Source organism: Rhincodon typus, chromosome 3 (assembly GCF_021869965.1).
Source record: "Rhincodon typus isolate 14 chromosome 3, sRhiTyp1.1, whole genome shotgun sequence".
Taxonomy (NCBI): Eukaryota; Metazoa; Chordata; class Chondrichthyes; order Orectolobiformes; family Rhincodontidae; genus Rhincodon; species Rhincodon typus.
The window spans coordinates 26,392,228-26,419,235 of record NC_063334.1 but is presented as its reverse complement, the minus strand read 5'-3'; the positions used below and the strand labels follow the sequence as shown (position 1 = coordinate 26,419,235).

Here is a 27,008-nt window from a genome sequence, read left to right as displayed (position 1 = left end):
CCTCATGATTTTATAAAGCTTTATAAGGTCACCCCTCAGCCTCCAAGCTCCAGCGAAAATAGCCCCAGCCTATTCAGCCTCTCTCTATAGCTCAAACCCTCCAAACCTGGTAATATCCTTAAATCTTTTCTGCACCCTTTCAAGTTTAACATCATCTTTCCTATAGTAGGGAGAGCAGAATTGAACGTAGTATGCTAAAAGAATGCAGTACTGCAGGAATGCTGCAGTGTTGCAGATGCCATCTTTCAGATGAGATGCTAAACTAAGGCAGTCTGCCCTTTCATGTGGAACTGAGCTCTATTTCAAAGAGCAGCAAGGGCCACCTTCCCAGTGACCTGGCCAATATTTATTCCTAAAATCACTTAAGATGATTGAGGCAAGAATGATCTAATCACTGTTTGCAGGATCTTGTTTTGCTGCCATTTTTCCTACATCACAAAGGAGCAGAGTGGTGGAGGGGTACATGGGATACCCTGAAGTCATGCAAGGTGCAAGAGACATGCAAGTTACTTTATTTCCTAAAGTATCAACATTTTCCTGCCAATATTTTGCAACAGTAGAAGCTGAAATACCACACAGATTTCAATATTTTGAGCAATGCTAATTTTCACCATAATGGTTTCATGATCATTAAACTATTATTTCCAATTTTTTATTGAATTCAAATTCCACTATCTACCATGGCAAGATTCAAACCCTGGTTCCCAGAACACCACCTCAAATCTCTGGATTAATAGTCTTGTGATAATACCACTAGGCCATCACAATCCCCTAAAATGGAAACCTAATAGAAATTGGGAGGAGACAGGAACAGGACAGAGAGGAGATAGGAAGAAAGAGAAGGGGAGAGAGGGAAGGAGGAAACCAATTACAGTTGGCTGAGCAAGAAGCTTTGACATGGAGATAGAAGTGACTTGTCAATGATGTTTGAGTACTGTAAGGACATTACTGAGATGAAAAGAGATGAATCAATTTTACTGTTTTTTTTGTAATGAGATCATTCTAAATAAATTTTCCCGTAATATAATACATTTCATGTTTTTTCTGAAATAAACTTTTATGTTCTTTTATTGACAGCCTCTTGGTAATGCTAATTCGAACATTTTGAACATGTGTTTCCTGGTTTCTGAGAGAATTTATTCTACCTGTTCTTTCCCAAAACCACTTGACACCATCTCATAAATTTTTTGTCAATTTGGCAACCAGAGGCAGGTGTAGGATCTACCCATATGCGTTCAGTGCTAATTTGTTCTATGGTATGGGTTGGGAGCCAGCACATTATGCAGCGAGTGCCATCTGGCCATTATTGATGTGACAATTTTCCAATATTTGCAAGAGTTGCCTATTATTGCACCAACTGCCATAAACCTGTGAGGTGCTGTAAACTTCAAAACTTTAATAACTGTTCTGGGACTGAAAGAATCAGCAATAACTCTTTCTAGAATAAACCATTTCATGAGATGAAAGCAGAAGAGAAACAGTTACAAAGGAATTAAAAGAAACTTGCTTATGAACCATCCCTGGGAAGAAGTCAAAGCAACATAAACTATTCCCTGGGGGAAGAGAGGAAGTCACACTGCTTGATAACCTGGTGCCCCGTGACAAATGGGCAATTAAGATTGCCTGCAGAAGAAATGTCCGGAGGTAAAAGGGTTAATTGCCGGAATGCTGTGCTTTGAACAGACGGTTAATGCCTAATTTAACAAGGAACAGGGAAACTACTCCTGATAAGATGGTGAGCTACAGACTCTGACTCCAGAAGTGTAATGAATGTTAGGCATGAACAAATCTGAAGAACCATGAATAAATGTCACACCAGAAACTTCACAAGAAAGAAAATCCTATAAGAATTCAACATCAGGATTCTTCAGTAGCGGAACTCTGGAGGACAATGTGGCACAATGATCAAAAACTGGATATATCCAGAGACAGATGCTGTTGGTTAGAATTGTAGATATTACCCAATTAATGGAAGAATATAGCTAAGTTGAGTTGTGAGGCTTAACTTGCTTACTTGAGGGGGCTTATTTTGGTCGCTACTTGTGATGAAGTTTAAGTAATTGTTTCAGTATTTGATGGTCTGCGAGATATCTTAATAAGCAGCCAATTTAAAGGTAGTTGTGGTAATTAACACACATCTTGCATCGTGCTAAAAATAGGAGAGACTTTGAATAGATCTAGCATCTCAAGACTGGGCATCATGAGGTGTTGTGGGCCATCAACAGCAGCAGAATTATACTCCAGCACAATCTATAATCTCATGGCCTGGCATACCCCCCACCCAATCATTATCATCAAGCCAGGAGATCATTCCTGGTTCAAAGGAAAGTGCAATGGACAACATGGCAGGAGCAGCACCAGGCACACCTAGAAATGTGGTGTCAACCTGGTGAAGCTACAAAACAAGAATGTTTACATAAGCAGCAAGTGGTAGATCCAGCTAAGTGATCCCACAACTAACGGATCAGATCTAAACTCTGCAGTCCAGCCACATCCAGTTGTGAATGGTGGTGGACAATTAAACAACTCACTGGAGGAGAAGGAGGCAGCTCCACAAATATCCCTATCCTCAATGATGGAAGAGCCCAAATCATCAATGCAAAAGATAATCCATGTAAGCCTCCTCCAGTGGTCCCCAGCATTGTAGATTCTAGTCTTTAGCCAATTAGATTCATTCCACATGATATCAAGAAACAGTTGGAGGCACTGGACACTGCAAAGATTACAGATCCTGACAACATTCTGGCAATAACACTGAAGACTTGTGCTCCAGAACTTGCCACACTAGTCAAGCTGTTTGGAGTACAGTTACAATGCTGGCATCAATCCAACAATATAGAAAATTACCCAGGTATGTCCTGTAAACAAAAAGCAGGGCAAACCCAACCCAACTAAATACTGCCCCAGGCTACTCTCAGTGAAGTGATGGAAGGTGTCATCAATAGTGCTATCAAGCAGCACCCTGCTTAGTGATGCCATGGCTTGCTCCATGGCCACTCAGCTCCTGAACTCATTGCAGCCTTGGTTCAAACATGGACAGAAGAGCTCAATTCCAGAGGTGAGGTGAGAGTGACAGCCCTTAACATCAAGGCTGTATTTGACTGAGTGTGGCATCAAGGAGCCCTAGCAAAATTGGAGTCACTGGGAACCAGGGGGGAAACTCTTTCACTGGTTGGAGACATACCTGGCATGTAGGAAGATGGTTGTGGTTGTAGGTGGTTAGTCCTGGAGCTGAGATGACATCTCTGCAGGAGTTCCTCAGGGTAGTGTCCTAGCCCCAACCATCTTCACATACTACATTAATAACCTTCCCGCCATCATAAGGTCAGAAGTGGAGATATTCACTCATGTTTGCACAATGCTCAGAACCATTTGCAACTTCTCAGATACTGAAGCAGCTTAAATGCAACAAGATCTGGACAGTATCAGGCCTGGGCTGAGAAGTGACAAGTAACATTCATGCCACACAAATGTCAGACAATGACCATCTCCAATAAGAGACAGACAATCTAACCATTGCCCCTTGACATTCAATGGTGTTACCATCACTGAATTCCCCCATTATCAATGGGTTACCACTGACCCCAGAAACTCAACTGGACTTACTACATAAACACAGTGGCTACAACAGCATGTCAGAGGCTAGGAATATCGACCTCCCAACTCTCCAAAGCCTGTCCATCATCTATAAGGCATAAGGCAGGACTGGGATGGAATAGCACCCATTTGCTTGGATGGGTGCAGCTCCAATCACATTCAAGATGCTTGACAAAGCAACTTATTTGATTGGCACCACATTCAAATATCCACTCCCTCCAACACCGATGCTCAGTAGTATCAGTGTGTACCATCTACAAGATACACTACAGAAAATCACCAAAGATCTTTAGACAGCACCTCCCTAACCCATGACCACTTCCAACTAGAAAGACAGGATGTAAAAAGGATTAGGGGCAACTTATTTTTTTTTTTAAAAAAGTTGTTTGTGTGTGGAATGAACTGCCAGAGAAAGTGGTGAATGCAGGTACAGTCACAACATTTAAAAGACATTTGGATAAGTTCATGAGTAGGAAAGGTTGAGGGATATGGGGCCAAGTGCAGGCAGGTGGGACTAGTTTAGTTTGGCTTGGACCGAAGGGTCTGTTCCATGCTGTATGACTCTATGACATGGGCACACAATTACCTGCAAGCTCCCCTCCAAGCCACTCACCATACTGACTTGGAAATATAGATCACTATTCCTTCACTTTCACTGGGCCAAAATCCTGGAATTCCCTCCCCTAAGGGCATTGTGGTTCTACCTACAGCACAAGCACGGCAGTGGTTCAAGAAGGCAGCTCACCACCACCTTCAGGGGCAACTAGGATCAGGTAATAAATGCTGGACAGCCAACAACGCCCACATCCTATGAGTAAATTTTAAAAAAAACCTATTATTTGAGATTGTAATGTTTCAACTTGCAGAAAAGTTCGACTTTCCCCCTTGGCTTGTTTTCTAGTTATGGAACCACCAACTAGTTGAGATAAAAGGGCCCTCTGAAAATTGATCAGCATTTTGAACAGTTCAGTTAAATTTCTTCCCTAAACTGAACTTTCAGAAGTTGACTGGGAGAGTCTATTTGCAGGTAAAGGGCCAGTTGGAAAGTGGGAAGCCTTCAAAAAATGAGATAACGAAAGTCCAGAGGCAGTATATTCTATTAGTGTGAAGGGCAAGGCTGGTGTAGGGAATGCTGGATGACTGGAGAAATTGAAGCTCTGATCAAGAAAAAGGAGGCACATGGCAGGTAAAGACAGCTGGGATCAAGTGAATCTTGGTGTCTCTAAGGGGAGTAGGAGTACACTTAAGAGGGAAACCAGGAGAGCAAAAAGGAGACAATGAGGTAGCTTTGGCAAATAGGGTTAAGGAGAATCCATGAAATTCTACAAATACATTAAGGGCAAATGAGTAACTAGGGAAAGAATAGGGACCCCTTAAAGATCAACAAGTCCGATTTGTGGAACTGCAGGAAACAGGTGAGATACTAAATGAGTATTTCGGATCAGTATTTACAGCACAGAAGGATATGGAAGATAAGAACTTGAGAGAAAACCAGTGATATCTTGAAAAGTGTCCATATTACAGAGGAGGTTGCAGTGGGTGTCTTAAAACTCAAAGGTGGATAAATCCCTAGGACCCAATCTGGTGTATCCCAGAACTTTGAGAGAAGCTCGGGAAGCAATTGCTGGCCCCTTGCTGAGATATTTGTATCATCAATAGCCACAGGTAAGGTGCCAGAAGACTGGAGGGTGGCTAATGTGGTACCATTATTTTAAAAAGGTGGTAAAGAAAAGGTAAGAGAACTACAGATTGGTGAGCCTGACATCAGCAACGGCTCAGTTGTTGAAGGGGATTCTGAGGGACAGGATGTGTGTGTATTTGGAAAGGCAAGGACTGATCAGGGATACTCAACATGGCTGTGCGTAGGAAATCGTGTCTCACTAACTTGACTGAGTTTTTTGAAGAGGTGACGAAGATGATTGACAAAGGCAGAGCAGTGGACGTTGTCTATATGGACCTCAGCTAGGCATTTGACAAGGCTAACCAGTCTACCATGCAGAACAAGGTTAAATCAATTGGAATCCAGGGAGAGCTAGCCATTTGGATACAAAATTGGCATGCAGGTAAGAGACAGACGGTTGAGAGGACGGTTGTTTTTTGTATGGGAGGCCTGTGACCAGCAGTGTGTCGTGAGGATTGGTGCTGGGTCCAATTTTGTTAGTTATTTATACAAATGATTTGCATGTGAAAAGGAGAAATGGTTAGTACGTTTGCAGGTGACATCAAAATTGACGGTATAGTGAACAGTAAAGGTAATCTCAGAATACAATGGATCTTGAAGTGGCAGATGGAGTTTAATTTAGATAAATGAGAGGTATTGCATTTTGGCAAGGGAAATCATAGAATCCCTACAGTGTGGAAACAGGCCCTTCAGCCCAACAAGTCCACACCGGCCCCTGGAGCATCCCACCCAGACCCATCCCCTTATAACCCACCTAAGCTACACATCCCTGAGCACGACGGGCAATTTAGCATGGCCAATCCACCTAACCTGCACATCTTTGGACTATGAGAGGAAACCAGAGCACCCGGAAGAAACCCACGCAGACATGGGGAGAATGTGCAAACTCCACACAGACAGTCACCTGAAGGTGGAATTGAACCCGGGTCCCTGGCGCTGTGAGGCAGCAGTGCTAACCACTGAGCCACTGTGCCACTTATAAACTTATTGGCAAGGTCCTGGGGAGTGTTGCTGAACAAAGAGACCTTGGGATGCAGGTTCATAGTTCTTTGAAGGTAGAGTCAGAGGTAGACAGGGTAGTAAAGGCAGCATTTGGTACACTTGCCTTTATTGGCCAGTGCATTCAGTATAGAAGTTGGGATATTGCAGCTGTATGGGACATTGGTTAGGCCACTTTTGGCATTCTACGTTCAATTCCATTCTCCCTACTATAGGAAAGATGATGTTAAACTTGAAAGGATGCAGAAAAGATTTAAGGATGTTACCAGATTTGGAGGGTTTGAACTATAGAGAAAGGCTGGACGTAGGAGGCTGAGGGGTGACCTTATAAAACTTTATAAAATCATGACAGGCATGTATAGGGCAAATAGCCAAGGCCTCTTACCGAGGGTAGGGGAGTCTATAACTAGAGGGCATAGGGTTAAGGCAAGAGGGGAAAGATTTAAAAAAGGACCTAACTGGCAACTTTTTCATGCAGAGGATGGTGCGTGTATGGAATGAGCTGCCAGAGGAAATGGTGGAGGCTGGTACAATTACAACATTTAAAAGGCATCTGGATGGATACATGAATAGGGAGGGTTTAGAGGGAATGGGCCAAATGAGATTAGATTAACTTAGGATATCTGCTCGGCATGGACGAGTTGGACCAGAGGTTTTGTTTCCGTGCTCTACATCTCATGATTCTATAACAAGTGACTTTATAGACAAGAGACTGAGATTTTCTACTCCATTTAAAACAAAAGGGAGAGTAGAATTTTGCATGAATATGCCATGCTTTTTAACGTTAATATTCTGCAAACTTCAGGATGACTGTTAACAATACCAGGTTTCAATTTGTCAGCAGCTGTGGTATATCCTGGTATCATAATGAAGAGATGGCATGTTTAAACTGCCACATTTGCTAAAACAATCTCCGGCATATGAACAGTCTGAATTTTACAATTTTTGTCACTTTTCTCCATTGTAGGTGTTCAAACCCATGTCCCTGGATCTTCACCAGTAAGTTCTCAGCAACAGCTTTTCATCATCTTTCTGATTTTGTTCTTTTACTATTATGCTAGCATGTATTCTAGTAATAATAATAAAAAAATCTTCTTTAACTGCATGGTTTTCCTTTGGGTAGTTGAAATGGTCTTTCATAAAATTAGGATAAATGGTTGCTAGGACTATACCAATATTTGAAGGGTATCCCTTGCATAAATTAAGGTTGAAAACCACAAACTGTGGCTCAGCTGGCAGCATTCCTGCTTTAGCAGCTGGTTTAAGTCCCCCACATTAGATGGTACTGTTGGAGTGCTGTCTTTTGGTTGGAGGCATTAACCAGAAGCCCAATCTGTCCTCTTGGCTGGATGTAAAACTCCCATGGTTAGGATTAGAATCACTGCCTTTATTAAGAGTAAGGAAGGCCCTGTAAATTTTTATCTCCTCAACCAATGTTGCTAAAGGATATGAATTGTCATTATCACACTGCTGTTTGTAGGTGCTTGCTTTGTGCAAACTGACTTGTGCATTTCCTATAAACTATATAGAGGCAACGCAACCCTTTCTTTCTTGTGGCAAAATGACAGCTCATTATTCTCCCTGTGTTATGGCAGATACAAAATTAATAATTAAATTCTGTAACATAAGCTAAAATAGCACATAAAAAAACAGTATGGGTGAATTATCATAAAATCGAAATTCTAACTCTCACCAGTTTACAAGTCAGTCCCTTACTTTATGGCCAAAGTTTCAGTAAAAAATTCCAAGGGAGTCATATGCATGTTTGAATTGTCCCCCTATATTTACAGGACATAAAAAACTGCATGAAGATACTACTTATAAACAAGATATTATGCTGCATAAAAGCATGCATTGATATAATCATCAGAATTTACATGCTTGCAATTAATTTAGAATTCAACACAAAAATCTAATTCAATGTGACTGTTTTCTCCTAGATTTAAAGGAAATCAAGAGGTTGCACAGGGCATATATTCATGCAATTTTAGATCAGATTTCTTTCAATTGCATAGATTTTTCATGCAGAAAAGGAGAAAAGATTTGAATATTTTCTGATGTCATCCTCACTTCTTCTATTACCTTTCAACAAAATGCATATCTCGAATGAAAACTATTTCTAATTGTGGCCACTCACCACTTTGAATGCAGACACCATGTGAGATCCCAAAGTGACAAGAGAAAGACAACAACTGCACAAAATGTCAACTCACATTTACACATCTGATCTTGTGTCATGGTCACACCTCCCTAAGGAGATAGCGTGACATCATATGGTACAGCCAGAAATGAGAGCGACAGATACACCACAGAATTTAAAGGCGCAAGTCAATTTGATTGACATTAGCAGACAGGTGACCTCAACAAGAGGAGCCTATTTGGCCACTTTGAGATAACTGCTAACATGCGGTCTAACCACAAACTTTCTACCCTTAAGACTTTTGCAAGCCAAAGACACGAACAATCCTTAGTTTGCAATTAATCCAGATTCGTTGCAATTTGTGAATGGGAGTTCTGATTCTCATTGACCTTTGTGTATAAGAGTAATTTGTAATTTCAGTTCTGAAAGTCTGACTAATTTTCAGTCCCGAACAGTGCAAGTTTATTACTTCTAGCTGTTCACCTTAACATCTTGAAACTTTGATTAAATGGTAACTGAGGTGTGGAATAGGATTTTATCCATCTGCACAAGACCTCTCAACCATTTAAAAAACTCTCATCAGTTCGAGTTCCAGGTTGGGTTAACACTTGGATTTGGTTTTGATTTATCTTTGGTTACCTGGAGCGCCAGAAAGTAGAAAGTTCTTCTTCATTTATGCAACATGGTACGTTACCGGTGTTGGAGGTGACTATAGCATAGCCTGTCCCTTCCATTCTGATTGGAAAGTGCCATTTAAAGACATGTATAGTGAGTACAGAATTGTGTATATCAATTGTGCGCACTCATACATCAGACAATGAAATGAAGAAAGGAACATTTTTATTCTCAATGCACCTTTTGTTTTTTTTTTAAAAGCCATACCTTAAAAATATTTGAAATACTTTTGCATCAACATTCCACGTGTACTTTTAGCGTACTTAGAAATATGCTAAAAAGACTAACTCCAGTTTGTTAAATTAGATAATACCGACCTCCATGCAGATTAATAATGGATAACATTATGGAGGTGCTGCTTTTGGATGGGATGTTAAACTGAGTTTTCCCTCCAGGTGGATGTTAAAAGATTTTGTGGCATTATTTAAAACTGACACGTGGGCATTCTCCCCGGAATTCTGACAATTTTCCAATTCTCCGATCAATATCACTGAAACAGACTATAAGGTCATTATCTGATTCCTTCTCAGTTCTTTCTGGAACAACTGTTATACTTCAAGAGCTCTTTGGAATATTCCAAGATTGTGAAAGAGGCTATGTAAACTCAAGTTCCTTCTTTGTTTGTAGTCATATGTAATTTTCTTTTAATTGGATTGGTGATTAATATGACTGCTTGGTTTCTTCATAGGACAATGACAAGCAGTTGTTTTCTTTCTAGTGTTAACTTGGTGTTTGATACTGCATTCTGCTATGTTCTGAATAAAAAGTAAGTTTGCAAAGTAAAGTAACACATTGTAAAGCAAAGATCATTGAAAACTGCTGAGCCTTCAAAACAGTCACTTCCATTAAATGGTACAAAACTTCCAAAACAAAATTAAATGAAACAAGACAAATCCAGATCTGCCATTAAATTCTCCCTTACATATAATAAACTCATTCTCATTTTTCATAATTGTGCATTTTTAAAAAATAACTTTTGACATTGTATCTAACTAGAAGTGACTTTCTTTATTCCCCCATTACTGTGAAAAATCACTTCTCCATCACTGAGCATACTATGCCTTTAATCTATTTGCTCACAGGAGTCAAATTAAGCTAAAGCAATTCATTAATGTTCCAGTATTTTCTAAGTGGTTTATTCTAATTTACCACCTGCCTGGCAAAGTGGGTCAGGATGCACTGGGGCAGAAGTAGAGTGTTCAGTGCCAACATTGGCACAACTCCAAAATGGTCAACTCGGCAGTGAATTAAAACAAATTTAATGAACAAAAAGAACACTTCTCAAACTAATCCAGATATCTTTTATAGTCAAGTTATTCACGTTTAGTATGGAGGGAAATAAAAATTGCACATGCCATTTACCTCAATATTTTGTCAATAAATATCACCTAAGTGATGAATTCCATAAAGAATGGATTTGTAAACATGCCATTTATCAAAATGAATTATAAATGATAAAGTAATTCTTTAATAATTGCTGGCATTGAGATTTACGTGATTGTAATAGAGCATTTGCAACAGTAAAGAAGCCCATATTCCTAGTGTACAGGACATAGCTGTGAATATGTACTTACCAAGTGAATGTCAAACTCGGAATCATCATCATTTTCTATTTCTAGTGTACTTTGCTCCAACGTTAAACAGATTGCACTGTCTTCCAAAGTAACAGTGGAACTAGTCGGGTTTCCCTCCCTGAAATTACAATTTTAACAAACAATTGAAAGGTAGTTTGCTCATAGCAGATAAAATGATGAGGTACAGTTTGAAACTCAATATCGCACAAAGAATTTTTTCCATAATCGATAAAGGTAGCCAACCTGGACATTGAATGATTATCTATGTTAGTTTGCAACAGGGAGGAAATGCATTTAATACTTTTATTCTTTGGTGTCAAGAGTGAGGCCACATTTGTTGCCCATCCCTAATTGTCACTGAAACTCAGTGGCTTGCTGGGCCATTTTAGAGGGTAGTTAAAAATCAACCATAACTGTGGGTCTGGAGCTATATGTAGGCCAGAATGGAGAAAGATGGCAGATTTCCTTCCCTAAAGGACATTAATGAAACCAGTGGGTTTGAATGACAGTCAATGGTAATTTCATGGTTACCATCATGGCGATTATTTTTCAATTCTCCACTTAATGGCGTTCAAATTCTGTCAGCTGCCACAGTGGGCCTTTACTCCACTGCAGTAACCTGGCCTTCTGGATTACTCGTCCAATGATATTACCTCCATGTAGCTGTCTCTCATAATCCCTCCCGTGCTGTTGTTGCACACAGGCTGAAATCCAATAATTTAGATGAATAAACAGGACTTTCACCACAATCGTATCAAGGTGTAAGGGCATTATTTAAAAAGCCTACTCCTCTATTCTGTCATGATTGGGCCCAGAAGAAGGGTTTCTCAATACTGGAGTATTTTGATGTCTATGACATTAACTTATATTGGAATACAGTAAATGCCAACTCCATCTTAGTCAAGACTTTGCCTCTACTATCTCAATTGGTTGAGTGGCTGGCTGGCTTGCGATACAGTGTGACGCCAACAGCATAAGTTCAATTCCTGTACTGGCTGAGGTTACCATGAAGGACCCTCCTTCTCAATGTCTCCCACTGCATTTGGCATGGTGACCCTCAGGTTAAACTGCCAACCATCGTCCCACTCTGATGAGAGAGCCCCCATGTGCTGAAGACAATGGTGTCTTCACTTTTTATTTGAAAAAGCTATTCCAAGTAATCAGGTGAACTTACAAGACTTCTCAAATGATATAAACCACCTATATTCACATTAACCTTTTACAGTATCTATATCATAACTGATCTAACAATTGCACTGAAAAGAAAGTCCAATTTTTTTGCCCAACCATTGTACGTCCTGCTAATTTCACATAGATTTGCTAACACTAGATGGAGGCATTTGTTGTAAAGTGTACAGTTGCCTGCTTTTTAAAAATTTATTGGATGTGTTGCTATGGAAGCTGGTGTTCCAGAAGTTGTATCATGAGTGACTGTAGAAATTAATTCAATGAAGATGGCTTTCTTCACCACACTCTCCCCACCAATTTCATCTCGCTAGGGACTTTCATATCAATGAACATTCCCTTCCACTTCTGTATGACCAACACAAGGATTGCACAGTCGCCCTTTCAATCTGGAGCCTAATTCAATACGATCACAAAACCAAAATTACATCACTTAGTCATTTTGGGAAGCCTCTGACCGTTTTTGAAAAGCCATGAATAGCTTGGGAACACAAGATTTTGTTCTAACCTAGTCTTCTTTATCTCAAAACTGAATGGAGGAGTTCTAAACGCTATTCTTAATTACTCTCTCCAAGTAGAGAATGCTGAAACCCAACAGTTGATCCTTTGTATCGCTGCAGCAGCTGCCTTCGAAACAAACATTGGGAATTTCTCTTTGGTGTTAATACCAAACTAAGGCCAACTTGTGTGTGTAATTGAAAGTCACGAGCAAATGGAAACAATAAGGAATTACCACTGCCAATTGGAAAAGGAGTCACTGTGAGCTAGTAAATGTAACAGTGAGTGGAAAAACGCAGGCAGGGGAATGGTTGAAGCGGTTTGAGGATTAAATCATGTAAAGAAGTTAGTGTATTCATATGTAAAAGATAAATTGAGCTTTTTTGAAAGAAGGATACATATTCTACAGCAACACCCCAGTGCGTGGATTTGTAACAGGTTGTCAATGTACTCAGATACCATATTTCCGAGCTGATCTTTTAAACGAACACAGCTCAGAGTTTGAGAACATGCTTGAATTCACAAGAAAGGCATGAACCTCCTGAAAATAATGTCCAATTTTCCTTCAAATAAGCCGCAGCAATTAAACTCCATAGGTTGACAGAACTGGTTTAAGCACTTATTACAACATTTATACTTTGAAGAACGACCACCTATTTAGAAAATTTAGGTATGACAGCACGTTCTCAACAAATAAAAATTATTTTAAAACGATTTTTTGCCAAAGCTTTTCATTTTACTCATCAAGGCGAGTCATGAGAGATACCAAAGTGGAAAAAATCAATTAAACTGTAAGAGTGTGCTGGTTGGTTGGTAAGTGGACAATGATTTGTAGAGGGACTGTCACGAAGAGTGTACCAGTTAGATGATAACTGACATTTAACTGCCAAGATTTGTTTGAATTTTAAACCAGGCATGTTAACTCTGATCAAGGCCCTGTTTGTCCTATGTGACTCCAGAGCCGAGGCAGTGAGGTTGACTCCTAACTGTATTCTTGTAATGGCTTGCAAGCACCTCTATTTTTATTAGCAATGGTAATAGATACTGGCCTTGCCAGCAATATCCACATTCATGCTTTAGTTGCTCATCACCCGAGCTTCCCAGCTGGCCGATACCACCATTGTGGCAATTCTGGCACTGGGACACTCACATTTTTACTTAAATGATCTGACTTGGGTATTCTGACTGAAACAGGTGCCTAAATGTTATTGTTCCATTGCAGAATTGAGAACGCTCAGCCTGTATATCTTTATAAGAAATGCCACCTAGATGTTGGCAAGTCTGAAGAGTTGCTTAGCAGGGAATGAGGAAACGAACTTGGTCAATAATAAAAAACAGTCCTGCTCAGTAAAAGGTGCTATATAATGCAAGTCTTTTTCACCTTAAAAAAAAATCACAGGAGCTGTAGGAGGAATTTAAGTTAAAAATCCACCTTGACACAATCACAACAGGAGGGGATAAAGCAAACAAGATACCACAGATTTGGCTAGAAAGGCCTTATTGACAGCAGGAAAAAGATTCAGGAACTGTAATAAGTGTGGCATTCTGTCATGGACATTTTTCCATAGGGAATATTATCACTACCTAGCAATTCTGAAAGCTTCCTGCATCCATCTATAGAAAGCAAACAGTGCAATGTTAAAATAGTATTATATAGCTGGATCACTGGCATCTTGAATCAATTAAGTATCCATTTTCACTACTGGCCCCAAACTGGTCATTCCTGTCCCCAATTAAAAATTTGCAATTACAGTCACAATGGGCAGAGAACCGTCCTCATGACTCTAATTGTCTGATCAGCAATGCACCATTTTATGCTCATAGATTGGTTGTTCTTGAAAGTACCAGTGTTGCAATATGAACAAAATGCTTTAAAATCCACTAAAAGATTACAAGAAACAAATACTCCTTTGTTTGAGTTGTAAATGCATTTTGCACCATACTGAGCAAAGAAAATCACTTCTTTGAGATCTAAGTTGAAGTATTGACCCATTTGAGTATTTATAGACTGTAACAAAATAAGTAATTAAAGACCCGTCATTAAAAAGTGTACTGTTTGTTGGAATCATAGAATCCCTACAGCGTAGAAAGAGGCCATTTGGCCCAAGGAGTCTACACCGACTCTCTAAAGAGCATCCCACCCAGACCCACCCCATCCCTTAACCCCACATTTACCATAGCTAAACCACCTAGTCTGTACATCCTTGGACACTGAAGGGCAATTCAGCACAGCCAATTCACCCATCATGCACATCTTTGGACACAAACATGGGAGAACATGCAAACTCCAAAAGGGTGGAATCAAATTTGGATCCCTGGCACTGAGACAACAGTGCTAACCACTGAGTCACCATGCTGCCCGTGCTTTGTTTCAAGATACCAGGAGCAACGCATAACGTAAATAAAGAGAAACTATTTCGATCTTTTGGGGATAACACAGTGTAGAGCTGGAGACGCACACGTCAGGCAGAATCAGAGGTGTAAGAAAGTTGACATTTCGGGTCGGACCCTTCCCAATTCTGAAGAAGGGTGCCGATCTGAAATGTCAACTTTCCTGCTCCTCTGATGCTGCCTGACCTGCTGCGTTCCTCCAGCTCCACACTGCTATCTCTGACTCCAGCATCTGCAGTTCTTACTATCGCTATTTTTAGGGAGGAATTTAAGAGGGGTATCTGAAAATGACAGCTGAATCCATCAAGAGGGAACTGATGATAAACCACTGCGCACAAAGTTAGAGTTTTGGAAATCACTTCTCCAAATCACAACTGATGAGATCAATTATTAACTTTAATATCAAAATTTGTGGATTTTTGTTAATTAACATTAATCGAAGATACAGACCAGAAGTGGACATCTTGAGTTAGGCTACAAATCAACAATAATCTCAGTGAATGGTGAAACAGGCTCAAGGGGTATAGTAGTCTCTTCCTGCTCCTACTCTAACTTTCCCCAATTTATTTACCTGGTAACCAGCAAGTACCTGAACTTCACCCTGTCACATCCATGTAAATACTGAGTCTATTGGAGAGTTAGCAGGGCTCAGACTGCAATGTCCTTTATTCTGCATTTAACTGCGCATAATGGATATTAGAATTTGCTTTCCATTTACCCTTAGCTAATGGTGAGCATCAACAGCTTCACTGCTGACCTTAAACCCAAAAATCTGATCAGCACAAACTGAAATAGTAGTTCAGGAGTCTGTCTCATTGACAGAACCTGGACCCTGAGCTTCTCCCCCCAAGATAAGCAAAACAATTTTGTATTAAACTTTCTTAAACTACAACATACACAAGTTGTACAAAAGCCTTGGATCAAATTTATGTGGCTTTTAGTTAAATGTAGTAGTCCTGGAGAACAACGTGAACAATTTTAAAAGAATACTTTATCATAAAACAAATAGTTACAAAGAATTCAGAACAGAACAGAACTTCAGTTTTCAAACATAATATCTGCAAAACAGTCACGAATGTAAATGATATATTTGAGGTTTACTAGCACTCCAGATTCTCTTTAAAAACACAACAGTACTTATCAGTTTGTTCATAAGCTGCCTCCAACTGCTTTGGTGAACTTAATGTATTTTGGTCACTTCTTAAATTGAATATTCAAGTGTTTGAAATTTACCACTATTGCTGGAAGCCGGTTTTGAGCATGACCTTCAGAAAGAAAAGCTGATAGTACCTATGGGAATCAAACCTTCGTAACCGAGTGGACATAAAACCCTGATGGAGTCAGAACAGAAAGCCTTATTGTTGGTAAAATGTGTTAATTGCCAGTCAGCAACATTCTTAATCTTCCATCATATTTAGGTCTTTATAGTTTTCTTTTCAACCTTCTGTCAAAAATCAATCCTTTGTGATCTGCGGATTTTCTTCTTCATACCATATTACAAATTCAAGTACCTGGGTCTTGGTGAGAGTAAAGTGAATTGAAAATAGATAACATTTACAGTCACCAAAGCAGCAACTATGCCTCTGCACATTGTTTAACAAATGTAATCAATGTCTCTAATTATACGTTTAGTGCTGTAGGTTTTCCCACAGAAACCACTAATTGCAGATCCAGGACAATGATGCTCAGCAGGGTAGGTTCACATTGAGTTCAGACAACTCCAGGTCCTTTAAAAGGGAAGGAAAGAAACATTTGGAGGATATCTTGTTCCATCTGCTGTATGGATTTTAGCTGACCACCTTCTTCATCCCAGCTTTTTGCCTTGATCCTGATCATTTTTTATACCAGTGAGTTCCCAGCTTACCCAAGTCTTCTTCGTATTCATGTTTAAGACTTTGAGAACCCACTTATACCAGGATTGGAGTTGATTTCAGATTGTAGCGTGTAAGTATTTGAGAGTAGGCTAGCCTTTTCTTTGTCCATCACTCTGTTACTTATGACAATGTGTGCTCAATTCTTTGGGTTGTAAGCATGTTTGTTTATTACTGTGATTAGTGCCCAGGCCTCTGTCAACTCCATGCCAATTTAAATACTCATAACTTCACATAAATCACCGAGGACCTCCTTTGTGTTATCCAATAGCCTGAGATGAACAATACTGATTATACTTCTGTGCCTTTAGATACCCCAAACCAAACATTACTGTAACATCTCTCAAAGTGAGTGTAATTACATTCTGAATTAAGGGCACTGTTGTGCAGTGGTTACACTTCAGATAACCATGATTGATAGTGCTGCAATTCTGTTGCTATATTCAAAACTAAATTTCAGAAATGAAAGAATAGGGAGTTAAATCACCCAGAGTCTTTAGTGCTTGATATCAAAGAGATCTATTTTAACTTATGTATCATATTCCCTGTAATAAACATGCAGGACCTGGTTAGTGGATAGTAGGGGTGCTTTGGTGAAAAAAGGGAAACTTTGACAAGCTAACACAAAACATGAGATTGTGAAATTATAATTGTGCACTCCGTCGACAAGTGACCTGACAAAATCATAAATACCCCAGCAGTTCCAGTATTGTTCACAACATCATGTGGCATTTTATGCGTCATTCTGTTAATATTTGCCAATGTACCAAATTAAGTTACAAAGAAAAAAAGCTACAAGGCACATAGTACAGATTGTTGCCAAACTGAACCTGCTATTTTAGAGAGGAGGAGAAAAAAAGCATTGTTAATTCAGAAAGTAAATCCTGCAGAGTCCTAGTTAATGTGTGAAATTATTTTCAATTTCTTACTGAAGTGCAACAATATAGCACAACACCAATAAGTGAAATTTCCAGAAAATGAAAAAGTGTTTAAATTTCACTGCTACCATCAGACTCAAATCTCAAGAGTGACGAGGAATGGCACTGGAAACCAATTACGCAACAAAATGTAATGATCTGTTTCTACTCCCTAATCAGCAAGGGGGAAGAATATCAAAATGTCAGTTACAAATGCTATAACATTTCAGATCAATTTGGTGCTTCAAACCGCATAAAATATTGAACATCTGCTGCAGTATCAGAGCTTACATAAAACTGTCGAAGATTTGCACAGGCACACTGTTGGAAACTTTTTTAAACCTGACATTCGAGGGTTTCATATCATTGCAACATCAGGAAATTCAACAGATTGTAATATACCAAATCAGAATACAATATTCAACAGCAAGCATACTCTACAAAGTAACAGGACTCATACTTGTGTGAAGAATTTGCAGTTCCTTCAGACGGTGTCTGTTCATTCAGAAATAATGATGTCGAGGAAAGGGTTGTCGCTAAGGAGGCTGCTTCACATAACGATGTGGTGCTGGGAAGCAGGTCCGGTCGTCTCCGATATCCTATTGCTACAAAGAGGAAAACAGAAGGTCCACATTAAGGATTTCAAAACATTACGACTATTAAGTATCCAATCAACCTGCTCTTGAATCAATTCAAATTATCTATTTAAATAAGCTCTTGCTATGTTGAGTTCCTCCTCACGTCAGGTGCTCCTTCTGACCCACCCAGACATCCTAAGTTTCCTCTGAATGGCCCCTACCTCTGCAGCCTTTTCCAACCCATACAATCCTTCAATATCTCCGTGATCCTGAGTGTGAGCCCTTGTGCATATCCAATTTCCTTAACTCCACCTTTAGCCATTAAGATGTCAAGCTCTGGGCCTCACCCTCTCCTTCTTTATGATAGTCCTGGCCTGACCACCTCTCATCCCATTACCTCAGCCTGACCTAATCGGTACCTGACCACTGACTGCCCACAAAGTGACCACATCCTGACCTATCATCCCCCTGGATCTACAAACTCACCCACCACATTTCACCACCAACCCACCATTCAACTAGCTTCCCCTGACTTAACCACCTCTCCCAATTGCCTCCTGTCCCGCCACAGCCCAATCACTCAAGCTGCCCACCCAAAATGACCACTACCTGACTAACCACTGACTACCTCTCAACCCAGCACTCCCTGTCCACCTAACTACAACCCCTGACCCAACCATAACACCCATCCACCTACCTACCTAAGCTGCACCTTCCTCAAAACCGATTACAACAGTTAAAGTCTACCTTCAGAATATCATATTAAGTACCTAATATATCGAAGTATCTAAAAAGGGGCTAAATTCCTTTCCTTTCCCCAACTCTACTCCACTCCTAGAAACTCCTAGGGATGCTGCCCTGCACATTTCTTTGCCAGTGGGTATTGGAAGATCCTGGAAGAAATATGAAACAGCATCAAAATCGGTGGAAAATTTTCCAGCAGGAATCTGCTCATCATTGCCGCTGCATGCAAGATCTGGGCCATTGTACAACTATTATAATACTGTGTGAGCAAATCTGAAGCCTATGCCAATGAAGGAGAACAATTGATTGCATGATAGAAAGCACAGAATAATGGCAAACAGTCCTTTTTCAGACTGGAGGGAAATGAACAGAGTTGGTGAACAACTCCAAATGTGAACATTAGCACCATGGCTCTTCATTGAATCACTGCAGTGCAGAAAGAGGCCATTTGGCCCATTGAGTTGGCATATTTAATATTTATTAATTATCTGAGCTCAAATAACTTCAAAGTTGCTCTATGCTATTAACTTCGGAAAAGTCATAAGGATACAGGATTGTAAGAGATCAGGAGGACTGAGACCAGGGAAATAGGCAGATGTATGGTCGATGAAATATAGCACTGAGGTGTGAAGGATCTATCTTGGTAGGAAGAATCTGAAGAGACATACAATTAAAGTGGCTACCACACAGGCAGAAGGTATTCATGTCTCTGCTGGCAAGAGTATCTCAACTAGTTACACTCTCCTGCCTTTTCTCCATAGCCTGAGTGTTTCTCTTTATAGATCAATTTTCTTTTGAAAACTAAAATTATGATTGAATCTGCCTTTAGCACATGCAGGCAGTGCATTCCCTATCCTAACCACAGGCAGTGTAAAAAGGTTTTTCCTCCATGTCACCTCTGGTTATTTGCTTTCTTCTCGCACTTTCCAACAATGCAACCACTTTCTCTCTATGTACACTGCCCAGAGCCCTCATGATTTTGAGCATCTCTATTAAATTCACTTCAAGTCTTCTCTAGAAGAGCACAATGGCACTCTACAACTCAACTAATTCCACTTCCCTTGCTATCCCTGTTGCCCTGCAAATGCTTATTCAATCCTTTTTTGAAAATGATGATCAGATCCACCTCTGTAACAATCTCAGTAGTGTATTCACATACTAACCAATCTATTAAATCATTTTTTTCTCATGTCACCATTGGTTTTTTCGCAGCATTACCTTCAAATCCCATTCTTTGGCTCTCAACCCTTGTATCAATGGGCACAGTTTCACTACATTCACTCTCTCCAAACTTTTTTTGATTCTGAAAATCACAAATCAAATTTCCTTTCATCCTTCTCTGCTGTAATGCAAAAAATCTCAAAATCTTTAGTGACTCCGTTAAAAACTGATGTCACTATGCAGGCCTAGGTACCATTATAAGAATTCTTCTCAGCCACTGCTCTAATGGCTTGACATCTTCCTTAAAGTGCATAATCCAGAACTAATCACAAAGCTCCACATGGAATCTAATAAATGTTTAATCAAGCTTACCAACAACCACTTCACTTTTGGAATCAATTCCTTTATTTTAAAAGCCCAAGATCCCACGTGCTTTTTAACAGTCTTCTCAACCTGACACCAAAGGTTTATATACCCAAAGTCTCTCAGTTCCTGCACCCCTTTAAAATGGTGTCACTTCATACATAGACAAGTGAATGGGCAGCATAGTGGCTCAGTAGTTAGCACCGCTGCCTCACTGTGCCAGGGACCCGGGTTTGATTCCATCATCAGATGACTGTGTGGGTGTCTGTACATTCTCCGCGAGTCTGTGTGGGTTTCCTCCAGGTGCTGTGGTTTCCTCCCACAGTCCAAAGATGTGCAGGTTAGGTGTTTTGGCCACACTAAGTTGCCCATATAGTGTCCAGGGATATGTGGCCTAGGTGGATTAGCCATGGGAAATGCAAGAATACAGGGATAGGGTAGGGGGTGAGTCTAGGTGGGGACGCTCTTCAGAGAGTTGGTGTGGACTCGATGGGCCAATGGCCTGCTTCTATACTGTTGGGATTCTGTGTTGATTATGTGAAAAACAGTCAAACTAACACTGGAGAAGTCTCAACTGGAGTACTGCATCTAATTCTGGGAGTCACTCTTTAGGAAGGACAACAGAGAAAAAGATCTGAGAGAATAGTTTCTGGGAGATGGGAACTAGTTCAAAATCATGACTGCTTTTATAGAATCATAGAATCCCTACAATGCAGATTGAGGGAGCACAGGGAGAACATGCAAACTCTAGACAGTCACCCAAAGTTGGAATCCGAGTCATAGGCAACAGTGAAGCAACAGTGCTAATCACTGAGCCACTGTGCCGCCCCTACTTTGACTAAACAGATAGAGAAATTGTTTCCTGTTGTAGCAAGGTGAGTAACCAACGTACATGGATTGAAAGCAAATAAGCAAGAGTCTAAGGGGCATCATTTGGCAGTGCTGAGTGGAGGAATGGAAGGAATTCTGCAGGCAGTTGAGATGTGGAATATGATGACTGAAAGGGAGTGGAACATATTTTTAAACAACTTTCTAAAGCAAATTAGGTAAAAACGTGAAGGAAAAATTGAGGGTTTCTGGGAAAGAGTGGGACTAATCAGAATTAAAAGGTTACATTTTCTCTCTAATTGTAAAGGTTCATTATGAAACAACATGGGACAGGCTTGTTTTTAAATCCACTGTTCAAACAAGCTTCTTGGAAAACTAGATTCATTTTTGCAAAACAACATCCCAACCTATTCAAGTCCAAAGTCAATAGATACACATCCATACACGTGTACAGCATCTAATCTCACCCACACATCATGGAAATCTTTGATAAGCAGCTCAATTACAAGCTGGTGTTCAAACAGAAAAGATTTACAGACAATTTAAAACGTGACACGTGCTAGAATGCCTCTCTTTCAATGAAAGAAAACAGTTGCCTGAAAATCCAAAATGGGTATTAAAATTACTCATGTGCAACTATTTCATACAGGACTGTAGGAAGTGGGGCAATCCAATGATATACAATGACTAAATTAACAAAGAAAACTTTGATCAAATAACAGAATATTTTTAAGACTAAGCTTTCAATGGTCCCACAAGAACATTTTCAGGTTCTAAATTCTTACTTCAAGGATGATTAAATAATTGACTCTTGCCATGTCATATGGGGTGGTGGGGAGTAAGAGAGGCTGCATTAACTCTAGATCAATTAAGCTCTCTGTAACAATTAATGTCTATCTAAAGACAAACAAAGTTCCATGCACTACCTTCTCCATCAAGACTAAAATAGCTCCTGGTTCCAGACAGCAGCTCGTTCTTTCCCTCAGTTGTATCCTGCATTGTTCCAGAGGATGAAACTTCCTGTCCTATGTATTTTATAGCTGGAATGGAATTACGAGCCTTCTTTGAAGGAGATGGTCGCAATGCTGCGTCAGTGAACAAAAAAAAAAATCAACATCTCATTTGAAAGACAACTTGAAATACATAATTAATTCCTCTTAATAAGACAGCATTGAATACGTTACATTCTTGAAGGACAGACAGCAGTTCTCACTGCTGTCACTCGTTGAGAACGGTAAAGGTAAAGTTGCCTTGCTCCTACTGGACTACAGCGCTGCTGTCTCACTACAGAGTGACAACTAGGTGATGGTTTAAGTTGAGGGTCATCATACCTGTGAGGTGAGGGGAAAGGTCGAAAATGACTGTCCTTCATGGTAACCTCAGCAACTGCAGGAATTGAACCCACACTGTTGGCATCACTCTGCATTGCAAACCAGCCATCCAGCCAACTAAGCTAACCTTAGTTTGCCTTTTCAGTTTAAAGACTTGTAGAAATTCTCCACATTTGTATGACAGGAATTGTTCAGTTGACAAGGCAAGGACAGTTTATAAAGTAAAACCATACAGCAATTGAATATCACCTGGAGACTTCTTGGCAAAAAGTGACTGACTCTGCAATTCACAGAAATAGGAGAATCATGGTAAGGACCCAGTGGTCACCACAACCAGTGTTATACACATGGTGAGGAAAAGGTAGCATTGGCATGAAGAGTACCCACCAAAATAGCGGAATGGCATATCAATAAAAATGGTAGGGTCAAATCAAAGCAGTGTCTCAGGAAGAAGTTTATATTCAGAAAATTATATTTCTATACAGCTCTCTTTCATATTCTAATTCCTCCCCCAATATTTTTGAATCCATTTTTTAGCTTTTCACAATCTGTCCAATTTTTTGACTTACCATTCCCTTCAGAGTTGCACAGTACTTCTTTCAATCTGATGCTATCCTTAACTTTCCTATTTAGCCATGGATGATGCAACCTGTGTAGCACCTTTCTGGGACAAATCTTTCCGAGAGTTATTTAACAGCTCCTTACAAGTCTGCTACTGCACGCCCACTATCTTACCTTTTAACGTAGATGGTCAGTTCACTTTAGTCAACTTAACATTCATACCCTTATAATTACCTTTATTTTTGTTTAAAGCACTAATCTTAGACAATCACGTTCAAAATGAATGTGTAATTCGAGCAAATTACTGTTGAGGTTGTCTACTGGCCCCTGATTATGGAGGTTATTGATTAATCCTGCCTTCCGGAGCAACACCTAGTCTAAAATAGTCTGCTCCCTTGGTGGCTCGAGAAAACATTGCTCTAAGAAGTTATCTTGAATACACCCTACGAATTGACAAAGTTAACCCAGAAAATCAAATCAGAATTCCACAAATTTCACGTAGATTTATAAAGTCCTCCATGAGTATTACTTTTCTCTCACATCCCATTTATTTATTCTAGTATACACTGTCCTGCAACCTATATCCACAAGTGATCTCTCACCGTTCTTTTTAGATTAATAGATAGGACAGATTGAAGCAGTTGCAATTGTTCTCCTTGCACAGGTAAAGGCCAAGTGAAGATCTATTAGAGGTTAGAGTAGTAAGGGAGAAACTGCTCCTGCTTGTAAAAAAGAAAAAGAAATGAGTGGGCACTGAGTAAGTGATTTGCAAAAAAAAAAAGCAAGGTTGATAATAGGGAAAAAAACAAAAAATTCAGCAGGTAGTTAGGATATAGAACACACGGCCTGGAAGTCTGGTGATGGCAGTTTCAATTGAGGCATTCAAGAGGCCATTGGATGATTATTTGGATTAAAATGAAATGTAAGGGTTGGGGTTAAAAGCAGGAGATTGGTAGTAGGTAATGATGCTCATTTGAACAGGCAGTGCAGGCACGATGGGCCGAATGGCCTCCGTCTTGCAAGATACTCGGAAAACGCATGCAAATAAAGTCAGTAGCTATCAACATATTTAAACAAGACAGATTTCAATGAACCATCAAATACTCATTGGTACTCACACAGGGTCTTCTTAAATACTCGACTACTCATGAACTTTAAAAAGCGGTCAGCGTAGAATCCTGGTCTATGGACTGAAACTGAGTCCTATGGAAAGATAAAAGGGAATCATATATGACCCATGTCTCCAAAATATTGTAGAACTGCCCCTGCCAAAGCTTTCAAAGGAACTGACTGCACTGTGCTCCAGTAGATTTTAGTCAGCACCATTTTTCTCGACAACGCTACTGTTTGCAAACACTCATAGTCCCACGAAGGGACATTTTGCCGCAATGTGCAATTTTCCCTTCTTTCTCCTCAGAATAAGTAATTTACTACATGATTTCCGATTTACAGCATCCGCAGTTCTTTCGGTTTCTAATTTATTACACAGTCTGCTTGGTGCCATGCTTCAGGGAATGCGTCAGCCTTCTGATAAAGTCAACTGAAATTGTCAGTTGATGGCTATAAAGCAAGTTGTACCACTAAGGCAGAACTGTCCTGTCCACTTTCTCTCACATTTCACAAGATGCCACCATGCTAGAAACCGGGAATAGGATGGGATAAACTGAATGCTTGCCCTCATCCTCTTATGGTATTGTGTGTTTCAGTAGACCATGGCAATGAATCTTCATATCTAAATAGTTCGACTTTAATGCCTGAACAGTGCCAAGTAATACGTAGCTGAACGACGTGGCATTATGAATTGCTTTGATAATATTCTGAAACAGATTACTTTAATTAGTCAATTTTATACACTGGCTATCAGATATTACAGCACCAATAGTCTTCCAATCTCAATCTGTCAAGCTCAGGAAAATATTTCTCCTTACAGCATTATCATTTGGAACTAGTCCATCTCCTGTTTCTGAATCTCGATCTGCATTAGTTGAATCATGGAGACAGTTCAAAATTCTAGATACAATCTAATAGGTTACAATCTTAGTGATACCAAAAAAGTAAGCAATCCATATTCAATTTACCTTTATTAAAAAGACGCACAACCTTCACTAAAGTCATAGGTATCTACTTGGGACACCAGAATGCAATGTTCAACATTTGTACAACTTCTGCAAATGGGCTATTTTTAACATTGATAGACAATAAGTTTATTTTAAATTGGAAAACATAAACAATGCAGATCAGAATGCATTTTGAGTACATTAAGCTTACATGAAGTAAAAGCAGACAGAGTGCATTATTATATTTCACCTCACAGCATATCCCTCCCAAACAAGGCAGGGGTATTGCTAAAAGATTATAAATGTAATGAGTTACTAATGAATCCAATTGTAAATTCAAAAACTTTTTTTTAAACCCAGCAAGTAACGACAGTGTGGAACTCATTACAACAGGGAGTGGTTGAGGTGACTGCTGTAGATATTTTAAGAGGAAGTTGGATAAACATGAGCGAGAGAGGAAATAGGAGGATATGTTCATAGGGAGACATGAAGTAGGTGAGAGGAGCGTCGTATGCAGTATAGATCAAACAAGCCGAAATGTGCTTTACATTCTAGATAATGCAAGAAGAAATGTAGCACATTTACAGATGTTTATCAAATTCTTGTTTTCATCTTCTTACTATTTTGTACCAAATTACAGAATGAAAATATGCTGAGTGTTTTCTTCAACATTTCCATTCCCTTGAGGGCCACTTTACTTTAGCTGCTGCTGTTAAATAATTACATCTTTTCATTTAACGTTACTTTAGTCATAAAAGTAAATTAAATGTAAACATACTCCATCATAGACGAGTGCTTTCCAGGAGTGTTCCAGCTTCTTAATGAACCTTATGGGGAGAAATAAATTAGTTAAGTATTTGAAAGCAGAAATTAATTCCAATTACAGTTTGTTTTGAATCAGTAAATTGACAGTGTGTTACATCTCTGCTAAATGACATTTGCAAAACTGATTTTTTTATGCACCAGGTGAGAAATGAAGAACGCTAAGGAATGGAACAACCAATTTCAAACTACGGTCTGTTTCAAACTTCCAGTTTATGACTAAACAATAGGTACATATGAGAAACTTAATTTCCCTGGCTCGAGCAATATACTTCTAATTCTGAGGAACACCTCCCTACCCTAATCTAGCCTCTTGAAGTCATTTTCTATGGGGCACAGATGGGTTTCTGAGGTGGAAATAACCAGTGAGCCAGAACTGAACTGAGAGTGGGGAGCGATCTAAAACATTGTCCCAGATTAGGGGATAGTAGTGCTTTGGGAAGAGAAGTATTTTATATGCTGAATCTGAATCAAACGTTTGAAGTCAAAAGAGTACTCAAATCTAGTATCCATCCATTTTCCAAATAAAGCCTTCAAGACAGAAGTAGCTAACTTATGGCTATATTCATAATCCTCACTTACACTGGTATGAAAGGCCTGTCTGGAACAGTGAAGACATCAATTCTCTCAGAAGGAGACTAATTTGAAACATGCAGTCAATACCTGTAAGACTGTAGAATGTCAATAATGGCCATGTAAAGTAGCAGTCTCTCGCCTTTACTATTTTTGGCTGGTATACCACCCATTCTGGAAAAGACAAGAACAATAAGTAATATAAAACAAATAATAGCCAAAAATAACAGGCAATGGGTGTCTAACTCAACCTCAATCATGACCATTCATAGTTAGAATTACTCCCTAGGAATCATCAAGTGTATAATTAATATATTGGGAAGCACTGAACTCTGGATTAAACACACAATCACCAAGGTTTCATTTTGGAATACAGCTCTAGCAATCACTGATATTTCAGCGTATGGGTTGTAAAGGCCAGTCAGGTCGTGTCTTCCATATTCACACAAGGAGGTTCTTGGA

General features: G+C 39.6%; 1 protein-coding gene across 1 annotated transcript in view; it reads right to left on the bottom strand.

The window, feature by feature from the left end:
* LOC109926660 (phosphatidylinositol 4-phosphate 5-kinase type-1 beta) overlaps positions 1–27,008 on the bottom strand; it is a 43,205-nt gene that overhangs the window by 5,205 nt on the left and 10,992 nt on the right. Inside the window, exons 4-9 of the mRNA XM_048619275.1 lie at positions 26,637–26,720; positions 25,930–25,978; positions 24,213–24,297; positions 22,129–22,287; positions 17,989–18,133; positions 10,667–10,784 (exon numbers count right to left, since the gene is read on the bottom strand). Coding sequence (XP_048475232.1) covers positions 10,667–10,784; positions 17,989–18,133; positions 22,129–22,287; positions 24,213–24,297; positions 25,930–25,978; positions 26,637–26,720 — 640 coding nt within the window. The remainder of the gene's footprint in view (positions 1–10,666; positions 10,785–17,988; positions 18,134–22,128; positions 22,288–24,212; positions 24,298–25,929; positions 25,979–26,636; positions 26,721–27,008) is intronic.